The 22,771-nt window shown below is 37.3% G+C and overlaps 1 protein-coding gene, 1 non-coding gene and 1 pseudogene across 3 annotated transcripts in view; 1 reads left to right on the top strand and 2 right to left on the bottom strand.

Annotated features, from left to right (window-relative positions):
• Positions 1 to 4,097: 4,097 nt before the first annotated feature.
• The window catches only part of MORC3 (MORC family CW-type zinc finger 3), a 37,025-nt gene continuing 18,351 nt past the window's right edge, over positions 4,098 to 22,771 (bottom strand). The window contains exons 9-17 of one of the 2 annotated variants that reach the window (XM_039858042.1): positions 21,455 to 21,552; positions 17,504 to 17,608; positions 15,337 to 15,459; positions 15,156 to 15,230; positions 13,892 to 13,940; positions 12,773 to 12,945; positions 9,187 to 10,075; positions 7,727 to 7,884; positions 4,098 to 5,594 (exon numbers count right to left, since the gene is read on the bottom strand). In XM_039858042.1, coding sequence (XP_039713976.1) covers positions 5,441 to 5,594; positions 7,727 to 7,884; positions 9,187 to 10,075; positions 12,773 to 12,945; positions 13,892 to 13,940; positions 15,156 to 15,230; positions 15,337 to 15,459; positions 17,504 to 17,608; positions 21,455 to 21,552 — 1,824 coding nt within the window. In that variant the 3' untranslated portion in view covers positions 4,098 to 5,440. Of the gene's footprint in view, positions 5,595 to 7,726; positions 7,885 to 8,157; positions 8,270 to 9,186; positions 10,076 to 12,772; positions 12,946 to 13,891; positions 13,941 to 15,155; positions 15,231 to 15,336; positions 15,460 to 17,503; positions 17,609 to 21,454; positions 21,553 to 22,771 lie in introns of those variants that run through there. The other variant, XR_005651781.1, reaches the window with a different exon arrangement.
• On the top strand, positions 6,450 to 6,568 carry LOC120599179 (5S ribosomal RNA). Its single transcript, XR_005651812.1, has one exon. It is a non-coding gene; the product is annotated as a 5S ribosomal RNA (ribosomal RNA).
• On the bottom strand, positions 17,038 to 17,455 carry LOC120598908 (60S ribosomal protein L34-like; annotated as a pseudogene).

The following is a 22,771-nucleotide window of genomic DNA, read 5'->3' as shown; positions in this document are numbered from 1 at the left end:
TAAACCACCAAGGAGGTGAAAGACTTGTACAATGAAAACTACAAAACATCGCTAAAATTAAAGAAGACATAAAAGATATCCCATTATGTGGTAGGGCTTAATATTGTTAAGATGACAATGCTGCCCCAAATAATCTACAGATTCAATGCAATTCCTCTTAGAATCCCAACAGCGTGTTTTGCAGAAATAGAAATACCTGTCCTAAAATTTGTATGGAAACTCAAGGGACCCTGTATAGCCAAAACGATCTTGAAAAAGTTGGAGGACTCACACTTTCTGATTTCAAAATTTACTAGAAAACAACAGTAATCAAAACAGTGGCACTGGCATAAGGAAATACAGACCAATGGAACAGAGAACCCAGAAATCAATCCTCATATGTATGGTCAATTTTTGACAAGGACAAGATGACCATTCACTAGGTAAAAGAAAGACTTTTTCAACAAATAGTACTATGGAAACGATATCCACATGCAAAGAATGAATTTGGAATCTTACGCCATGTGCAATAATTAACTCAAAATGAATCAGAGACCTAAATGTTAAGAGCTAAAATGATAAACTCTTAGAACAGGAAAATCTTCATGACGCTTAATTAGTCAATGATTTGTTGAATATGATACCAAAAGCACAGATTAAAAAAAGAAAAAATGGGACTTCACCAAAATTAAAAACTCTTATGCCTTAAAGGACACAATCAAGAATGCAAAAACCACCGACAGAATAGAAGAAAATATCTGCAAATCACATATCTGATAAAAGATTAATATCCAGAATACATTAAAAAAAAAAAAACTCCTGCAACTCAATGAACCCATTTAAAAAATGGGCAAAAGACTTGAATAGATATTTCTCCAAAGATGATCTACAAATGGCCAATAAGCACATGAAAATACCCCTTCCTCATACCCTTTAGGATGGCTATTATAAAAAACAAAACAACACAAAACAAAACACAAGACAATATCAATGTTGGAGAGGATGAGGAGAGACTGGAACACTCCTGCACTGCTGGTAGATATGTAAATGGTGTAGTCTCTGGGGACAGTCTGGCAATTCCTCAAACACTTAAACACAGAATTACCATGTAATTCAGCAATTCCACTCCTAGGTAATGTTCTTAGCATTGTTCTTAATAGCAAAAAGGTGGAACCCAGATGTCCACGGACAGATGAATGAATAAACAAAATGTGGCACATACAATGGAATATTATTCAGCCTTAAAAAGAAATCTGAGATATACAACATGAATGAATCTTAAAAATGTCATGCAGAGTAAAATAAGCCAGATACAAAAGAACAAATATGTTGTTTCCACTTACACGAAGTACCTAGGATAAGCAAATTCAGAGACAGAACGTAGAGCTCCCCACAAGCTGGGGGTTTGGGGGATGGAGTTTGGTGGTTTGTTTGGGATGAAATTCTGGAAATGGATAGTGGTGATTACACAGCAGTGTTAATATACTGAATGCTACTGAATCACATACTTACAGATGGTTAAATGGTAAATTTTATCTATGTTTTTCCACAAAAAAAAATTTAATTAGCCAGCTTTGGTTCAGATCACAGTACCGACTTTCAAAACACAGGCCCGCAACTTCCAACAGCATTTGACAGGAAACCCATGGGAATTAGCAAGTATGTTGATGACTCGTGTACTTTGTGAATATAAAGCACAATTACATTTTGTTCCAAAGATACAGCTGAGTCAGATTTAAACCAAGACTGTATATTGTTACCATATTGAGATCTGCTTTGCAAATTACTTGGAATCTCGGAACCTCAAGGTTGAACTTGTTTTGCACGTTTGAAATAGTAAACTGCATTTACTCACGACTCATTCTTGTGAGAATGTTTGTGTAGGAACTTGATTTACACTCATTTTATAAGTTGATGCAGTTAATAACTTCACCTGTATTTGAATGGCTTGAATTTACCAAGACACTCCCCTTTGGTCTTGACTTTCTCCCTACAGGCCAGTTTATAGGACTAAACTTTGGGAACATGACATTTAATTCTAAAAAGCTAACACAAGCTAACACATATATATTTTCCTCTACACAAAGCAGATATTAATGGCATTCCTTTTGTGACCCATGGCCAATGACAACTATATGGAAAGACCTGAATCTAGTGGGTCTCACTACACTCCAATGGGCCTGTTTATGAGACACTGCAAAATAAGACTAAGCCTGCTATGGATTTTCTGAGAGCCAGACATTGTCTGGGTAGTGTTTAGGCGTCATTAACACAGGCTTTTTGCTTCTTTCAAGCGATAAGAGAAAGAATCCTAAAGAGTAGGCAAAGAATATGATGTAATACACAGAAAAAGAAAATAAAATGGCCAATAAAACATCTGAAAACATGTTCAACCTGAGACAAATACAAGCTGCCATTTTTTCACATACCCAAAGTTGATGGAGAAAGGAAAAAAACACGCTCATACATTTTATTATTTTTCATGAATATGAATTCCTGCATACACTCTTCGACCTATCCATAGTCACTGCAAGGGATTTGTACTTGGATATACCTGAAAAAGTATGTGTGATGTACATTGATTCTCCTAGCAGCCTTTTTTGTAATATTTTTGCAAAAGACTGAGAAATAAATGAGCATTAAGAACTTTCCTATCATAGAATGTGACTAAAGCTGTTCAAGAGTAATATAGAAATGTCGTTACTGATTACGTGGTGGAACACCTTTGTGTAAACTTGATACAAATATATAATCATATATAGATATAAACTTTAATATAAACTGAGTGCATATATGTGAATGTGTATGTATTATGCAGCTAATCTTTTCTGGAAGGGCATCCAAAAGACAATAGTAGTTACCCTTAGGTAGGCAGTAGGGCAGTCTTTTCACTTGATTCCATTCTGTCCCACTTACATTTCTATCGTGGGCACCAATTCTGCTCCTCTCCCCGCTCCTGCCTTGCTCGCCCCAGTGAGAAAGTGCCCACGCTGATCCTGAGTTTGTTTCAGGAGCCACTTGAGTTCAATGCTGTAAACGCTCATTGCTGGAAGGCACAGATCGACGGCCCTCAGCTCTGCCAGCGTACTGGGAGGCCTTGAAAAACACTGATACCTGGTCCGATTCCAAAGACTCTGGCGTAATTAGTAGGAGGTGTATCCTCCACTGCGATTCCAAAAACCTCCCCAGGTAATTCAAATATGCAGCTAGTGAGAACCACCAGTATATATCACTTTAATGATTTCTCAGTGACAAATAATGACCTAATTAATGGGCCATGTGAGAGCAAGAATCAAGCGTCTGAGACCATGGGCAGAGTCATCAGTGGTACTAGTACCCATGAGGAATTTCAGGCCCAAATGAAGGGCACATCAACATGACAAACCCCTCCTGTGGTGTCCACACTTAGCTTTTAGGGATTTTTGTAGCCTTACCTGACTAAAGCAGGTCCCATTTGTAAATATCCATGCTGTTTTTAAGCAACACTGACACCTTACACTAGACTAGCTTTTTACAAATTTAAAATAACAACCATCAAGATAGGTATCGCTACCCAAATACCATATATACCATGAAAGCCCATGTTGGTCTTCTGTGAAATTTTTTAGCCACATTTTCGAAGAATCATACCTTGGCAATATTTTTATTTAAAGGGAAAAATACGTAAGTACTTCTGAAGAAGCAATTAGCAAAAAAGCTTTGTTACTAACTCTATGATTAACTTTCCCATTAAGCCGGGTAACAGCCATATAAAATAGATTTTTTTTTTTTTTGCAAGAATATATCTGACCAAAAGGAAGGGAAGAATAGCAAATTCCAGAAAGAACTGCTACATAAATATTCACAAATTTAGACATACTCTACATGGCTGCTATCATTGAGGCAAGTTTTCTTTAAATTAAATGATTCATTTGCAGAAAATTTTCTCAAGTATAAAATATAAGCATAAACGCACACACTGCCTCTCAAGATAAAAGCAGTCTTAATAGAAACAGTTCTATATATACCTTGTAATTAATATAGTAAAAAGAGCTCAACTTGAGGGTCTTGATGGACACAATTTTAGTTTTCAAAATATAATCCGAGTATAGAATTCTTTAAAAGTAATATCTGAAGAGTTAGCCATCGTATGTTTTTATTTTATTATAAGAAATTTGAAATTTTGGCCAGATAGTTGTGACAGAAAACCAGCTTCATACCAAAAAATACAGTTTCAATTACTTTATCAAGCAAATAAAACAATCTTCATTTATTTGCTTTTTCTAGAACTTAATGTACAGTAAAACTTTAATCTTATATACAACAGACATGTAATTAAGCATACATACAAAAAGGAGCACGTACTGAATGTTCAAAAATGAAAGTAAAAATAAATAGCAATGATAAAACTTTGAAAAAAATAATGCACATTTTAGTTGTGGAAAATAATGATTCTTAATTATATATATACATAGTTATACTTAATAGAAAGCCATCTCTTTAAAATTGCACAAAACATGGGATCAATAAAGCATAACTTTTATAGCATGTAATACTATAATCCTAGGGCAATTTGTTGCTTAACTCCAGGATATAAAACACTTAGGTTTGTAATATAATAAAAGGTATGCAGTATTGTTCGAGAAAGATTGTCTTCCTCAACTCACATTAACCTGTAGTAATCCTACAAAAGGCTGTACAGGAGATTTCATAAAAAGAAATATTAAACAATTATTGTGCCCACTCCATGCTGACTAAGCAGCCAAAATGGGCTTCAAAGTAAACATGGTGAGACATTTAATATTTTGGATACTTTCTTATACCAAAGTTCATTTCTTTGTTCTATAAAATCACTTTGTTTTAAGCATGATTGGCAATCTCAGCACAAGAAAATCTTGGCAAAATGGTTAGAGTTTTTGCTTGCCTTACTTTCATGAATAAAATATTTCAGGAGTTAATTTATAGAAAAGAAACATTAATGCTGAATTCACTCACAACTTATCAGGAGTGTTAACCCATTTTTTAAAATATCCTGTTTAAAATTCTCTGTAAGAAAATCGAAGGTATCATTTCCATTTGTATTATGGCACAGCTCTCAATTCAGATAAAAATACACTTTCGGGAACCAGAAAAGATTGCACAAAGGTTAGGGGCAACCTGAACACCTCTTTGTGAAAAACACTCAAGTCCTCTAGGGTAATAAAAAAATATGTCTGCAGACTTACTTGTAAATATTTACATTTCAAACAGAAACATGAGTTAGCTATTCAGCTGCCCAACACCAACGACTCAAAGGTGTTTCAAAAGGTGTGATAATGTGTCCACACGTTTGTGGCCACAATTGAATGCATAGAATGCAGTAAAAATTATGTTTCTTCAGGCTGTCACCTATATACCTATTAAACAAAATCGTTTACATTTTGAAAGCTGTACAACCAAAAGAAGTGAGCAAATATTTTTATTATCTTGCATAAAATATACTTTAAGTACTACTGATTTCACTCATTTGTTCGACAACCTGTCCTAAAATCTCATCGACTACATCGACATCATAATTCACTTGCTGAAGATCAAGGTCAGGTACAATCATGGCCAGCAGCTGTCCTACGTTAACTCGAAGAGATCGGAGTTTGAGGCTGTAAATGCAAATATCACAACCATTAGATGAACACTGTAATACATTTTAATATTCATGTTGGCCTTAATATGTAAGTGAAACATTAATCCACTTAATAATTCATAACTAAATGTGATAAGTACTTATCTGCTGGTAAGCAGTGTTTCACAGAACTAGTATCTGTTTGGTTCCACCTAATACAATTTTGATTTGAGACTGAAGAAAACATGAACTGGTAAAAAATATAAATTATAAGGTGCTATTTACAATTCAAAATATTGTTATCACCTGGAAAACTAGTGCTATACTAGTGAAAATACTTGGTCTGAGAATAAGACTGTCTCTTCTTTGAATTTCAGCTTCCTTTTGAGGAAAAAAAACTGAACTGTTCCCTAAAACATGTTCTAAGAGGAAACAGAAATAGTTCTGTGGTCAAATAAGCTTATAAAACATTGGGTCAAATAATGTTCAATAAGACTGAAAAAGCAAAACTTCTTTGAACCTTTCATATACTAAAATTCGCTAACTATCCATTTGCCTATGCATTTACAGGGAAGTGTTTTGCTGGAAACACTGGGAAATCCTGGATGAAATCATCAACCCTTCCAAATTCATACACATGTATCCGAATATGAACATTCTAGGCTTGAAATACCTACAATTGTACTGCAACCACTGCCTCTCCTTCAAAGACTGAGTGAAACACACAATCAAGAGAATGTTACAGTGGCTCTTGTTCTGTGCCCCTCTCAAATGAGAAGTCCACATTCAGTCTATGCACACTGATCATTCTAGGGTGGAAATCTCTGAAGGGGCAAGATGCTCATCCTTGGGTTGACAATGCAGAAAAATGTGATTTTAAAAATGTTTTGTTGTCTACGGCCATGCCACCCTGAACAAGCCCGATCCCGTCTGATCTCAGAAGCTAAGCAGGGTCAGGCCTGATTAGTACTTGGATGGGAGACCACCTAGGAAGACCAGGTGCTGTAGGCGTAAAAAGTAAAAAAATAAGGGATTGTAAGCTGAGGTCAATCTGTGAGGTCAACCAAGGGTTGCCTCATCTAAAAAAAAAAAAAAAAGTTTTGTTGGCTTACATGGTTAGATTCTATTGGGCCTTTGATAAAATTTTACATCATTCTCATGCCAGCTGTTTTTATCCAAGCTTTCCCATTCATCTTCCATCAGACGCCTATGGTCCAAATATTTCTCGGGTTTGCTTTGCAAAAATTAACCATCCTATGTCCTACCAAGAATATCTCCTTTGTCATAACCAACCTTTTATCTACATGAAAAGTAGACAAAAGACTAGTGTGACCCTACGACTCCCTTATCCATGCTTTTTTGGAAGTCTCTGACTGTCCCTGGCTAATTCTTCCCATCGACCAGACATGTCACAGATTCCTACTTTTAGTGTATAAAACACCACTGTCCAAGAGAAATATTGTGAGCTCCATATGCACTTTAAAATATTCAAATAGTTCAAATAAAAAGTAAGATGAAACAATAAATTTTAGTTACATATTTTAGTTAAGCCCATGTAGCTAAAAATATTATGATTTCATCATATAATCAAAATATTTTACATCCTTTTTTCTTTCTTCACACTACGGCTTCAAACTGTAGCACATATTTTATACCTAAAGCACATCTCAATTCAGACTAGCTGGAATTCAAGTGTCAGTAGCCACATGTGGCTTTACATTTTGGAAAGCAGAGGTGTAAAAGATCATCAGTTACTCAAAGTTTAGTGTGCAAAAGAATTGTCTGGGAGATCGTTTCAAAGTTTCCATTTTAACAGACTGCACTAACGCTCAAGGATCTGCATTTCTACAGGCACCATAGATGCTGTGGTTTCCATTTTTAGAAACACTGGCTGGAAGTTTTTTCTGACTTCTTGCCCTCCATACTTGTAACATTCAACTCTTTCTATTTCCATGAACAGATTTAATGGAATCCTTAAAAAACTAAGCCAAAAATCAAAGTAATACAACTGATGTCAAGTAAGGATGGTAGGAGATTATTTCTCAACAACAGTTCCTTTCGAGTGTGAAATCCTACCACATTAGCAGGAAGAGCTGTATGATTTTAGTGAACATTCATTACTATTAAGGAGCCTGTGTCTCTTAATGCGCAGTAATCATTTAACATTACCTTTCTCCATCAGCAAAATTTACAGACTCCTCAATGTTACTTGAAGTTGAAACATCTGTTCCTATCTGTTGACTTCTGGATTTTAATTGTTCAATTTCAGTTTTCAGTTCTTCACACTGTGAACGAATTTGTGATTTCTCCATTTCCAATAATTCAACCTGACCAAAAAAAAAAATTAACTTTTTAACTGTAAAATTTTAAAACAGCAACATCATGTGCAAATATAAGCTAAGACATGTAAAAACTGTTTGATGAAGATTACCATCAAAAAAACATTAAACAGCCCCCAATAGCTTTCTATAAACAAAGCTTCATTTTAAATTTCACTTCTCCCTCTCTTTACATTGAAAGAACAGAAAATGTCAATTACTCCTTGAGTAAAAAAAAAAACTGGTACCTAAAAACTGAAAAACCGAGATAAAAATGCCTACGTCATGTTGATGTCACAGTGGCTTTCATCGTGCACACTCGTCAGCTCTGACACGAAGCTCACATTTTTATTTTTGTCGTCGAGCTCCTGGGCCAACCCATCAAGACGAATGCCTGAATGAACAGTTTCATCAGCGGTGTTTCCAGGAAGGAGCAGTTCTGTTTTTTCCAAACTCTTTTTAGCAGAGAAATCCTCCTTTCCAACACCATGTAAATACGATATATAAAACAGATTTTTTTAAGGGAGCTACTCAAATTTGAATTCAGGGATGTGCAGAGGCTACTATTTGTCTTCTGATATCTAAATCTCCTTCTACCTCAGTAGAAAAATCCCGAATTAAAGACTCCATTTCCGAGGCACCCATTAGCCAGGTGACTAACTTGTGAAAGACAGAATGTAAGCAAATTTCCAGAACCGAAATTCCTCTTCCCTGCTGCTTGGAATGTAGAGAGATGACAGCTGGACCTGAAAAGCCACCTCAGACCACAACTACAGGATGTGAAGCAAAGCAACAATGGAAAAGGAGCCTGTGTCTCTGATGACTGTCAAGCTGCCTCTGTCATTTGGGTTTCATGTCATCTGCAAACAAAGCTAATCATAAGTGACATAGGGAGCATCTATAAAACGAAGATATCACCATCCACCTTGTATGGTTATTACGAGGCTTATGAATAATGGATGAAAAGTTCCCACTATATTTTAGCAACTGAGTATCTCAAAAAGGGAATGACATTGGTATTTTAGCAGGACAGTGCTTCGCTGTACATCAATGTCCTTACACTACGGGACATTTATCATACCTGGTCACCACCCATTAAAATGCAGCCATGCCCATCTCAAGACATTTCAAGAACCAAAACTACCCCTACACATTTCCATGTGCCCAGGATGACTCCCCAGCTGAAAACTAGTGGAGTAACAGTCAGTAGATGGAAATACGGTTTATTCTAATCTAGCTACTGCCAGTCCCTTAAGGCTTAGATGTCCCCAGATTCCCATGACTATCGTGACGCCGAATGATAACACTCACCTCACTTTTATACTGATCCCTCTCGGTAGTGCATTTGTCCAGCTGTCTGAACACATCGTCAAGCTGCACGACCATCTCGTCCACTTCGCTTTTGCTCTCGCTGCTGGCACACTGACCACATTCAGGCTTGACGTGCTGCAAAGCACTGCACTGTGTTTTCAGCCTCTCTATTTCTTCCAGAGCTTGCCGATACTGAGATAGCATGAGGTCCGGACTTTCAGATGTGCCGTTAATACTTTCGAGTAAAAACACAGCATCTGTTTCAGTGGACTGATGGCACGTTTCCTTCTTTACATATTTGTTGTTCATTTCCAGTATCCTCTGTTGTAACACTCTGATTTGGTCAGTAAACATATCACACTGTCTTTTATAATTTTCTTTTTCTTGAGTGACCAGAAGCAGCTCATTTTTCAGGTCATTTAACTGGCAGCCAGCCTCACCCACAGATTTATCAAAAGTTTTCTGGGTTTCATGCGTCTTTCCTTCAGCTTCCACATGTGATGGCAGGACAGCCTTGTCATTTCTTGCATCTATGTCATCTTCAACGGGTTCTTCCTTTTTAACAACTGCACTTGGTAATTCCGTCTGGGTGGCCACTGCAGTTCCCTGATCGCACCTGGATGATGAGATGCCGGCTGAACTGGTCTGGCCACAAGGTTCATTATCACCCACCGGCTCGACCGGCAGACCACTGTGCTCCATGTGACTCAGCTCCAACTTCACTTCAACATCGTGATCTCCTGCGGGCTTGGGAGTACTGTTTTCTTCTAAGATGATGACATCTTCATCATCATCATCTTTATAAGCTGAATTTTCAAATGCCTGATTAGTCAATCTCTGATTCTTTGCATTCAAAATCGAGGAACGCGTAGGAAGTCTCCGTTTCATACTGGAAAAATATTTATATGTAAAATGTAAAATTACATAGATATGGACAAAATAGATGACCCTGAAGTAACCTACCTTGAAATTCTAAGAAATACCCATGCTTATTTTTAAAAACTGATATATTACACAGTACTGCCCAATGATTTAATGAAGTAGAGATTATTTTCTCCGTTTACAGATGAGGAGACAGACTGTTGAGATCTGTAAAGTATCAGATCTATGTACTGCCAAACGTTTCTTCATCTGATGTCTTCTGGGAATTTCAGTAGACACAAGTCCAAACCAGAATCCCACCACCACCCCAGATCCACTAGGTATTCTAGAGCTCAGTGAGTGGCACTGGCATTCTCCTTTGCCTGTCATAATCTGTAGCAACATTCAGTGATCAAAAGTGAGCCACAAAGTACACCGGCATGCCCTATCCTTTCACATAAAACAACTTCCCCTGCATTAAGAATTGCCTCATTTTCTTCATTTGCTTAGTTTTCTGTGAATTTATCGCCAACTGATTACTATTTGCCCCACTTAGAGGAGTATTTGTACTGGTTTGCTGTTTGAGTCTTATGTGTTAGACCTCATATTTCTTTCACCTCAAGAAAGATTTTGCTTTCTCTGGCTTACTTTGTCATATCAAGGGGGCACAATTTCCAATATAATCTTGAGAAAGGGTACACAGGACATAAAAAATGTAAAATTTCACATGATGAAAACCTTTATTCACCTCTCAAGTTTATTGCTCGCTTGGTTTTTATATGGACTTCCAGACTGGAAATTACTTTCTCACACTTGAAAAGCATCATCCTGCTGTAATCTACCATTCAGTGTTTGCCATTTTGATTCCTGATCTTTTGCAGGTAACCTCTATTTTTTCTTCTCAAAAAAAATCTCTTTTCCCTGGTGTTCTACAATTTCATGATGTTACTTGGAATGGATCTTTTCCCAGACATTATGCTGTATACTTAGTGGAAATTAAGTCTTTCTTACATTATTTCCTCCCCTTTGCTTTCTCTGAGTTCCCATTCTGACATTCTCTTATTCAGATGTTGACCTTACTCTTTTTCCTACTTTCCAACAAATAAATCTAAGAGATTTATTTGTTCAACTTCTATCCACCTTCTAATAAATTTCACATGGTTTCTCCTACTCCCTTTGTTTCAGTTTGTACATCTGGTGATCTCTGGCTGTCTATATTTCAGAGTGAAACTGACTAGAAGCAGTGAGGGCTGGGCTTGTGGTTCAAAACTGTCATCATCAACTAGGACTTTTCTCTTGGGAGCCCAGTGAAGGAAGAAAGGGAGGGACATTTCTCATTATTCAGTATTCGAACTGTTACTTACTCCTTCTGTTTTTAAAACAGAGGCTCACCTACATCTTCAATAGTAAAAACTGCCCCAGAAAGTAAACTCTCTACTTTCTGACACAGGAAGAGAAGCAATGATGCCAGACTTTGCAAGTGAAGAACTAGGAACTACTCTTAAACTTTCAAACAAGCCTTTTGTTCTCAGCCCTGTTTCCCACCTTCAGAAGTACCTGATGCTTCCCAGTTCTGAGGCTTATTTAGGGATCTCTGAGTTCATCGGTTAATTAGGAGTTGCCTTATTATGTTTCTCTCCAGCTAATTCCCATTTGTCTTTCTCAAGGCTTAGTTTAGGTCTTCCCATAGATTTTGGCTCTATGGATCTGAGAATAAATACAGGCTTTAAAACTTAATGAAAATTTTCTATTCTCATCTTCCATTTTGATGGTAGTCACCTTTAAAAATAAATCCCATTATCTTTTGTCTATAAAGTTTACAGATTTTACTCTTTCTTCCTTTGTCTGGAACTACCAATATGAAGAAAAACCAAGAATATTAAGGAGACTGGTAAAAAAAAATGCACACTAGTTCTTAAATAGCAATCCAGCACCAAAACAAGTCCTCAAAATGTGGGCTATATATGGCAAACCATTTTAGAATATCTCCTCCTTGATGTACAAACAGATAAAGGCAGTTGTTTCTATCTTGAGGTCAAGAATCCCTTTGAGAATCTGATGAAGCCTATGAAATCTCTCAGAAAATCTGGCCTCACTATCGCAGAGAGCCTTGTTCCAGTGTTTCTCTTTCAACAACAAACATCAGGTGTGGTTCATGGGCATCACGCTCTTTATCTTCACCTGTGTTCATTCCACTCCTTTTGGGCCACCTGCGCAGAGCACTACTTTCAGAATATCAGGAACCAGCCTAAGCACCTAAGCCTTCCCTGACTTTCTAGTCAAGAGAGCTAACTGTTCAATTCACGTATCTCTCATACCTTTGTTTCTCTCTTCCTTCTCCATCCATTCACCCAAAAAACATAGTGCACCATGAGCTATGCCTAAGAACTTGTAGGTCACACTTGACATAATGTTGTACTGTTAATAACCCATGTTTTTCTTAGATACTGATAATCTTAAAAGCAAGACTTCATACATAAAGAATCTCAAAGAGGTAAAATAACAATTTGATCGAATTCCACAAAAAATCCAATATTTTTTATTTAAATAGGCGGCGTAAGTGGGGTAAGTTTAGACAATAAAAGCAAAGTAACTTGTCCTTAAGACTTTTTACATGCATATAAACTACCATTTCTTTTAAGTGCATTATTGCCATAGAAATGTCAAGTAAAGGCTCTGTTTAATATTCATCCCCCAAATGGAAAAACACATTTTAGCCACTCACCTGTTGCTCTCAGGTTCAGACTGGGGTGAACTCCGATGATTATTTATAAGTCTGGTTGCATAAGGAGTTGCTGCCTCTGAAAGATGTCCTCTGGGAACACTTTCCTTTCCGGGAGAAAAGCTTTGACTTGACACAGGGGTTGATCGAAACAACAGTTCATTATTAGCATTAATCTGTTGGAGGGAAAAAAAAAAATGGATCTTAAAGAAATTCTTTTAATGGGTCACGCCCCAAACACATTATTTTATTTCCCTTTCCCCTTATCCCAGAAGATGTTGCGAACTGCCCTAACCCCGTAACTCCCTGTGCATCAGGGAGCAACGAACTGCCGGCAGCCTGATGAGCCAAATCCATTCCGCAAGTGAGCTAAGGGCTTTTACGTTTTTAAAAATGTGACCAAAAAATAAAACAACGAATATGCAATAGAGACTTGTGTGTGGCTCACAAAGCCTAAAGTATTTACTATCTGGCCTTTTACAGAAAGATTTGCTGGCCCTGTACTATATACATAGGACTTATCGAGATATAATAAAAATATTTTTCTAAGGAATTAAAGTCATAAAGATACTGCCTTTAAAAACAAAAGTTAAGCCTACTATTTTCCCCCTCCCCCCAGTTCTGTTCTGCCTTTATGCAAAAAAACATTTCGGTGTAATTATAAGCAAACACACAAGTGCAGCAGGCCAAAACTTCTACACAGAACTACCTACTCATAGACTCAGAAAAGGCTCCTTAACACTGTCAAGCATTAAGAAACAGAAGGGCCAGGGAGAGTGGTCAACAAAGAGAAAGAAAAACGCCATAGCTTCGGTCCAGGTTAGGGCTAGGACGTGGCACCCTGGGTGTTCCTGGGACTCTCCCCTGACTGCCTAACTAACAACAGGATTCTTAAAAGAAGGTCTGCCTTTTCTCAGAAGATGCCCAACTAAAAAAAATTGAACAGTCTGAATGAAGTTGTTGGGTTAAGAAATCAGGGTTGGGGAGGAGGGCAAGGAAAGGGATGAAAAGGGACAACTATGAGAACTGAATGAACAAGATCACTTCTAAGCTTTAAAATGACCTGTTAAAATAACCACTACCCAAAAAAAGACACAGCTATAAAATGCAAGGCTAAATTACCCGAAACTCAGGCATGTCCAGTTGTCTGATCTTGAATTTTTCCTTGTCCCTTTTTAAAAAAAAAAGACAAAAAAAATATTTAAATTTACTTCATTATTTTTTCAATTCTGTGTTCCAATGACATACTTGCCATTTCACTACGAGTCAGTCAGAAACGGGCTCTGACCGGCTCTACTCTCACGGTAGTCTGCGGTAAGCCCCAGGCGGGGGGTGGGGGTGGGGGGCAGACACTTTCTATTCCTATCTCACTTCTCAGTAACACCCTGACGTCTGCCTCTCGCTTTCTGTCCACAGCGTTTTCAGACCTCTCACCGGGAGCATCACACACGCTTCCAAATGGTTTCTTGACTTCCAATCCTGCTGGATTTACCGTCAAAACAGTGCAATGTAATTCAAAACTACCTGAGGTTCTTGTTGAACTTGGCCTCTGCATGCAGTACATCAGCTGTGAGTTCACCCTGGTGACTATCGCTCACACCCCCAGGTGTCTAGGTCACCCCCACTTTCCACTATGCCCAGGCCTGTATTTACTCTAGTTAAGCCAAACAAACCACCGTCCCCTGTACATTCTCACCCTACCCATCCTTCAAGGCCTATCATAAAAATGTCCTTCGTGAATTTTCCTGCTCCGTTCTGCCCTGTCCATCCCCAGCCAGAAGTACCCTCTCTTTATGGGCTTCCTACCAGGACTGGATGGTGACAGGACTGGGTGGTGCCTTCTATGGTACTTGTCAACTTCTAATGAGTGCTACATGTCTCACCCTCCCTAGTAGTCTCTAAGTTCGGACAGGGTAGTAGTCACTCATGATGGCTCTGTGTGGCTCAAAAAGACAAAACTATCCTGTATGCAAACTACCTTGTATATAGGACAGCAACAAACAGCAAGTGCCTACAGCAGAAATTAAAAAAAAAACAACACATTATGCACTCCACATCGAAATCTTTTTTGGGTCATAACCTTTTTTGGCCATACAGCTGACCCCTGAACAACACGGCGTGCACTGCGCAGGTCCACTTACACACGCATTTTTTTTCAGTAAACACAAAGGCCGACCTGTGTGCCCAGGTATCCCACATGCAGATTCAACCAACCACATACGCAGAAGGCTGGCTTAAGTTATACTTGGATTTCTGACTGCAGGCTGTGTGGGGTGGTATGGGCGTCGGTCAAGGGCCCGCTGTATGGGCTTTATTTCAGAGAAGCGTCGGCTGCTGATGATTAGGCGCTAATTATTTTCCCGCCACACACTGACACAACACTCACTTCTTTTTGTAGGTTTTTTCATAAGTGGGATGCACCAGATCCTCATCTTCAGGTTCTTCTGGAACATCACAATTTCTAGTCAGAAAAATCACATGGGAATAACAGGTCACGAGCGCCTATTCATACACCCTGAACAGCATTTTCTGCCTTCCCAGAAAGGGTGCTACCAGCTGTACGGTACCTGAACTGTGGGTCAGGGTTATTGGAGCAGTACCATTTTTCGGGAAGCTGGTCTATCCCATCTGGTAATTTTCGCCACTTCAGACAGGAATCACACTGAACCCATGTCTGATCGGGACGTTTCCTGTAACAAAACCACCACTAGATGTGAGCACGGAAACACAGGTGCTAAATACCTCTTCCCACTGGATTGTCTACATAATTTCCATCACAAAACGTCCCTTTATTTAATTCTGTCCCTGAAAATTCTGTGACATCATTATTGTGTGTAGTAAGACAAATTTTTACAAACGACAATTTTGGTTACTTTCAAAAGGTTAAAAAATCACGGGCCAATTTAAACAGTGACTTAAATGTACTGTTTAATACCATTACTATTAAATTTGTTCGATAATAAAAACTCGAAACAACTGAAAAGTATTTCAAATCCCTTGCTCTGAAAGTTAGCATCTACAATGTCAAGTGTAGTTCATTTTTGTAGATTAGCACAAAAAACCACTCAAGTACAGAAGAGACAAGTTGTATTACTATAGTTTAAGCATTTTTAATAACTGTATTACATTTTTACCCTCTATGATAGCCAATCTCTGAATAACTAAAATCTGTATATTCTTTCAGTTTATAAGATACTTTCATATTCATCATTTAAAAATTACAGTGATCTGTGCAACCAATCTCCTCTAGAGTGACTTTGTTTCTTCCAGTTTTAACTGATCTCAGAGGTGTCCGTGAGGTGTAGAGGAGGAAGGGACCGAGATGCTGATGGAGTAAGGCCAAGAGAATACCCTCCAGCATGGCCTCTGATCCAGATGTAAGGGACTATGCCTGTTACTTGTGGGTGCCCTTTGTTGCTGTTTGTGTTTTTGAATAAATCTGAAATGTTGGCCAACAGAGACATGAAACAAACAAAATTACAACGATCTTATTAAGAATTGATGTAGACTCATTTAATATAGGAAGACTTCACCTAAATGCCAATAATATTTTAAATCTAGTTTTTAAAAAATGCACTTACAATTACATAAAAGTTGAAATAATCCAGAAATTTACAAAGGAAATTATAAACTCCTTGTTTTAGGAAGTTACGTTATGCATGTGTTAGGGACACACACACAAAATACAATGGGAAATTATTAACACACTGAGTTGTATCTGTTTTTCATCATATAATTTGAGTATCTTTCCATTAGTATGCAGTTATTACTTATTCATTAGACTGTTCCTATGTACTGTGTTTCTGAGCGCTTGTCAAGCTTCATATCTTTTACAACTCTAGGAGGTAAGTGCTATTAATGTTCCCATGTTACAAATGAGAACACAGAAGCTTATAAGAGGCCAAGTAACATGTTCAATGTCACAAAGTTACTTAAGCAGCAGAACTAGAATCTAAACTCAAGTCTGACTTTACATTCATGATCCTTTTCAAACTATGAGATGCCACCCATTAGTGGATTGTGAAATTAAATTAAGAGGTCAAGATTTGCATTTTTAAAATGAAAGCAACACAAAATACATGATCAATACTGTTTCGTGAATCTTTTCTGTATATATACATAAATATAAATATATATATTCATTCATTTTACAGTATGCTTTTAGTAAATTTATTTCTTACTATAGGTTAGTCAACTGCAAACTCTATACAATCACTATACCCTCTAGTATCACATCTTGATATTAGAGAATGCTGATTTTTTTTTAGCAGAACAAGCCTTTTAATTGTTTTACTACTCAAAAAAGCTTCACTTTTTTTATTTAGCTTTCTGACTCTGTGCTTGTGCCTTCAACACTTTCACACCGATTTTCTGCTCCTCAATAAGGAAAGCACGCCTGATCCTGTCACAAACACATTTAGCACACGTGGATCCACCGCAGGCCCTGCTGACGTGTTTTTTCATCTTAGAACTTTAACCTCATTAGAACTTATGTCTCAGAGCATGACCTCTGCCAAGTCGGCCTGGGCATATGCCGCATGCGGATTTTGGTGCTTTCCCAACCTTCTTGGTAAAGTAAACAATTGTATTCCCAAGGGTTCAGGACAGCCTAGTTTTGTTAGCGGCTGTATTATAGGTGAGCCTCCTACGGAACGTCAAACGCTGGACCATTCTGAATGCCTGCAGATACCGTCCCTGAATGAGAATGTTGATTTTTTTTTTTAATGTACTTACTGCATATCTTCAACTGGCAAATTTAGAGGATAGTCTGCATTTTTCTTCACTTTCATTTCATTCCAGTAATCATTCAGTTTATCTCCTAGTGCTGCTATTGTAAGCCTTAAAAAAGTAAATTATAAAATCCATTTAAGAAAAAAGAATGATAAAGATTAAATCTTTGTCAAACACAGAGAAAGCATAAATAACCTAGTAATGAGTAGGTGGACACTGAGAGGAAGGGACAACTCCAAAAGGTCCAGCTTCCAAAGAACGCCAAACGATGACAGTTTTCTATAAGCACCTTGGTAAGTTCCTAGAGAAGAGCCAGGACCATCTAGGAAATAAGACACAAAATGATACTTTGTGTCCCCTGTTGTTAAAGTATGTTGTCAACCAATTACTGGGAGAACTGCAGGCTCTCTGAATTTCAACCCCAACCTGACGAGGTTCAAATCAGAACTCATTCTTTTGGTTTATGAAAGTATATGATCATTAGCAGCAAGTGTACTTCATGTAGCTTCTGTCCCACAATTAAGACTTTCACTTCTTCCACAATAAGAGGTTAAAAGCAAATCAATTGGACCTACTGAGATACCTAAGGCTACGGCCACAACTCTTCATCTCTTGCTCATCATCTCTATTCCTCAGTCCAGGAGATGCGCCCTCTTCTGTGGAGAACGCACCTCAGCGTGGAACTGCAGTAGCACAGGGGTGGGCATTGACTTGGTAAGGTCTAATTTTTTTCAAAAATGATCGACAATTTTCATATCCACTAGCAATTTATAAGAGCTCTAACCTCCCTATATCTTGCCACCATTTGTTGTTTTACTCATTGTAGACAATTTTTCCCTTTTTGCCCATTATGATCAGTATTTTTTTGAGTCGAGTTAAAAAAACCTGCCTAATTGAAGGTTATGAAAATATTCTTGTTTCCATCTTGTTTTTGCCCTTCTCGTTTAGGTCTACAATCTACCTGGAACTGTTTTTTTCATTTGAGAAGTAGGAGTTAAAGTTCATTTTATCTATACAGGTAGCCAACTGACCCAGTATTTCTGGAAAGATGACCATTTTCTCACTACGCTACAATGTAACCTGTCATAAATCAGGTGACTGTATGTATGAAAAGTGGGGTTTTGCTTTGGCTTCTCTTCTTCACTAGACTGTCTTTCATTAACACTCATTTCTTAGTTAATACAGCTTTATATACGTTGACACTTAGTAGTATAGGATTTATACTACTATCTATTGCTTTATCCTATCTATTGCTTTATTATTCTTTAATGATTGTCTTAATGATCTTTGCTCTTCTGACTGTCCACATAAAGTTTAGAATAAGCCTATTCATATATCGACACCCATTCACACACACCTACTGGGTTTGTTTTTTTTTTTAAATGGAATTCCATTTAATTATTTCGGAGAAAAATCAACATTTTATATCTAGTATTCCAATTCTTTAAACTAGTATACCTTATCAAGTCTTAAATTCCACTCAACAATGTTTTGTAGTTTTCGGTGTGTTCAGGTCTTTGCATGTTTTATTTATTCTGTATTTATTTTTTGATGCTATTATAAATTATTTTTAAAAATTTCATGTAGTTTTTCTGTTGTTACTGATAAACAGAAATAGAAGTAATTTCTGAATACTTATCTAACAACCTTAGAATACATGTTACTTGTTCCTATATGAATTCTAATTGCAGATTATTTTGGACTTTCTATATACTTAAATATTATCATCTACAGAAAACATTTCTTCCTTTCCAATCCTTATAACTTTCATTTCTTTCTCTTGTCTTATTGTACTGGCTATTTCCTCAAGAACAATGGTGAATTGCTAATATCCTTGTCTCATTCTCACTCTTGGGCGGGTTGGCTATCTAATCACCATTAGAAATGATGCTTCCTGTTTTTTTGTAAATACTCTGTATTGTTATTAGGCACTTCCTACTAATAATTTTGTAAATGCTCCCTTTTTTCCTAAATCATAAATGGGTGTGATTCAGAAAAAAATAATTTTCACCATTTTAGGTGCTATAAACACATTCCCTTGATATCAAATCAATTTTTAGAAAGCTTATCACATATTAAAGTCAAACAGAAAGAAGTAGTACAAGTCCTACACAGATCTTTAAAGGTTTTATGAGGCCACATATCTTTGGTAGTGAACTCATGAGTATAAGAAATTTCTGTACCTATGAAAATAACCATGTGAGTTTTATTTTCTAACATCAATTGAAGAATAACATTGATTTCTTAATATTAAAAACTACCCATGCCATCTTGGAATACAATCCATTTGGTTTTAATGTATTATCCTTTTTATATGGCACTGGATGGTTTTAGCAATTATTTTAATTAAGATTTTTATATCTTGATCATGAGAGATTGACATAAATTTCCTTTCTTATAATATATTCATGAGTTCACTACCAAAGTTATGTGGCCTCACAAAATCTTTGAAGAGTCTGTATAGGACTTGTGCCACTTCTTCCTTAAATGTTTGAATTTAATATGTGGTAAGTTCTCTAAAAACTGATTCAATGTCAAAGGAATGTGTTCATATCACTTATAATGGGGAACTCATTCATGCTATCCCTCTGATCAAGGTTTTGTCTGTGGATCTATGGTAACGTCCTCTTGTTCATTTCTGACGCTGACAATGTTTTCTCTGCAGTTCCTGAGTCTTGCCAGATGCGTACAGACTTTATTAATCTTATCAAAGAACAACCTGGAGCTTTTTGATTGTGTCAGCTCCAATCCTAGGCTTTCTTGATTAGTTTTGTGATACTAGAGCTCGATCCTGTAAACGTTTACCCTTTGCCAGCCTGAGGAATGCTTAACTGGGTTAACAGGAAATGAACCTGCCACGTGACAGCAGTAGGACACTTGTCTTTCAGGTTCTGGTACCCACCGTTACTACTAGGCTGGAACCCAGTGGCCTCCTGAAGGAGCTCTAGCTGTGCTCTTAGGCCATGCTCTGCCTTCCAGCAAGAGACCAGCTCTAGCAGACCTGGATCTCAGGCAGGTAGATCTCTACACACCAGCTCCAGCCCACCCACAGCCTCCGGCAACAGCGGGCCACGTGTACAGACCTACACTGGCCAGGCCATCTGGCAAATTTCTTGCCATGGCAGGTAGCTTATTCCTGTTTGTCATGACCTCTATTAAGAGATCTGAATCTCTGACTTCAGGAGTAGGCGGCCTTTCTCCTAGTTCCTTTATTGTCTATTCTTTTTCAATCTAGAGATAACACCTGCTCTTTTGTACCTGCTTGTTCTGGACACCTACTCCTTTTAGTAATCACCTTCTACTATTCCAAACTCTGAAGATATATTTATTTTTTCTTGTACGTGTTTCCTAATTCACTGATTTTGCTCTTATCTTTATGTCCTTCCTCCCACTGCTTTATTTGTTCTTTATTTGAAGAGAAGGCCTATGGCATTTGTCTTTACCATAAATATTTATATAACATTTGCATTCTATTCCGTAACATATGTTCATTAGGACTGTTTGTGCTTCCTAAATTTACAAGTGACATCTATAGTCATATTTATTCTATGGCTTCTAACTGCTCTTAACAGATGAGTTTTTCTGTCTAAGGTACACAGAACAAAATTACCTTAAAATTCCCATCCAAGTGCAAAGTTTCAAGATTTTGTGATTACACAAACAACTGTGATAACAAGAAAGCATGGACTTTCTCTATTTTCTGTGAATCTCTGAAATATGTCATCAATAAAGACAGGGGAGAATAAATTTCTACTTGTGAGGAAAGAGAATTCCTAGGATGGAAGATGATGTGTAAAAGTGTTTTCTGTGCAAGCTTTTCACCTACCCATTTTCTTAAAAGTTCTATAATGTAAAAACATCCATAAGACAGAAAAAAATGTCAGCTTAGAAAAAGTTGTGAAAGCATTTCCAAAATAAACAGTAAAAAGTCAATAATTTAAATAGTTAACATACCTGTACTCATTAGTATAGTCAAAATCTTGTTTATTATGAGTTGGCTTTAGGAAATTACACTCTATAATTCCCACTACTCCAACACCCATGTTGTTTGCCTGAAAATGAAAATGGCATTTTACGCATAAGATATGATGCTATTACCCGTCCACAAAAATTTACAATTTGTATGAAACATGTTCCTATGTCTTATCTCATAAGATTCTTATGAAATTTAGACAGAAAAACAGTGTCTGGTAGGTAATTTACTATTCTGGGAGTTAATCCTAAATATATTAGAGCCTTCCTCTAAAACTACTTTCACTGTTGTCAGATACCCATTTGGACAAGTTTTATCACCCTCAACTTTTCACAAGGGGAAAAAAGACCACCTCTACTGGGATGTAACTTCTTAGGGAGCAGAAACCACAACTAACTCCTTTCTATATCCACAGTGACTAGCAAAGGTTCTGGCATATAATGTTCCATAAGTTTGTTAGATAAAAATTAAAGTCAGTTATTCAGATTTACACATGCTAGCTAAAATACTGAACTCAAAGCATGTGGGTCATATTCTGATTATCTACATGACTACCAAGCATATTTTGTTCATGACTGCAACTTACTTGAGTCTACATACAAAAAGTGAAAGAATATGTAACTTATGAAACTTTTCATAACTGCAGATGAAACTATATAAATCTAATCATAATCCTACTCTATTCGAAACCACCAGTGGTTCTACATCTCATGCCATTTGTAAATCCTTCAACTTGTAGTTTTGTTCACCTTCTGTCCACCCTCATCTTCCTGTCTCTCCCATTACTCTATTTCCCACTTGTCATCTGGTCAGGCACAGCAAATTACTCCCTTAGTGATGTTATAGTCTCAGAAGCTTCATTCCCTTCCTTTGCAGATGTTCTTTCCTCTGCCTGGAAAACCCCTGCCAGACTTTCCAACAAAGTACAGTCAACCGAGATTCATCTCAATCACCACTTTCTCCAAAGAGCCTTTTCTGATGCTCTAAGGATGTACCTACCACATCCGCCTCACCAAGCGGAGCTGAAGACATGCTCTGCATCTTATCTTTTTTATGTTGATACCAATTTAACAGGAGTTAGACTTTTCAAGTGTTTTGATGTATATGAATAGGGCAACTAAAGGAGATCAAAGATTGGACTCTAAGTGGTGGAGACAATGGTATGAAGCATCACATCAAATAAGGTTATAGATTAGATGACTGGATTTTAAACTGGACTCTCTGGACCATCAGGTTCAAGGCATGCCTTTGGAGGTGGCAGAGGATGGGAGATGCTGACTGGGTAGATGTCTTGAGCT

Source organism: Pteropus medius, unplaced genomic scaffold (assembly GCF_902729225.1).
Source record: "Pteropus medius unplaced genomic scaffold, Ma_sr-lr_union100, whole genome shotgun sequence".
Taxonomy (NCBI): Eukaryota; Metazoa; Chordata; class Mammalia; order Chiroptera; family Pteropodidae; genus Pteropus; species Pteropus medius.
This window is presented reverse-complemented; position numbering and strand designations above follow the sequence as displayed.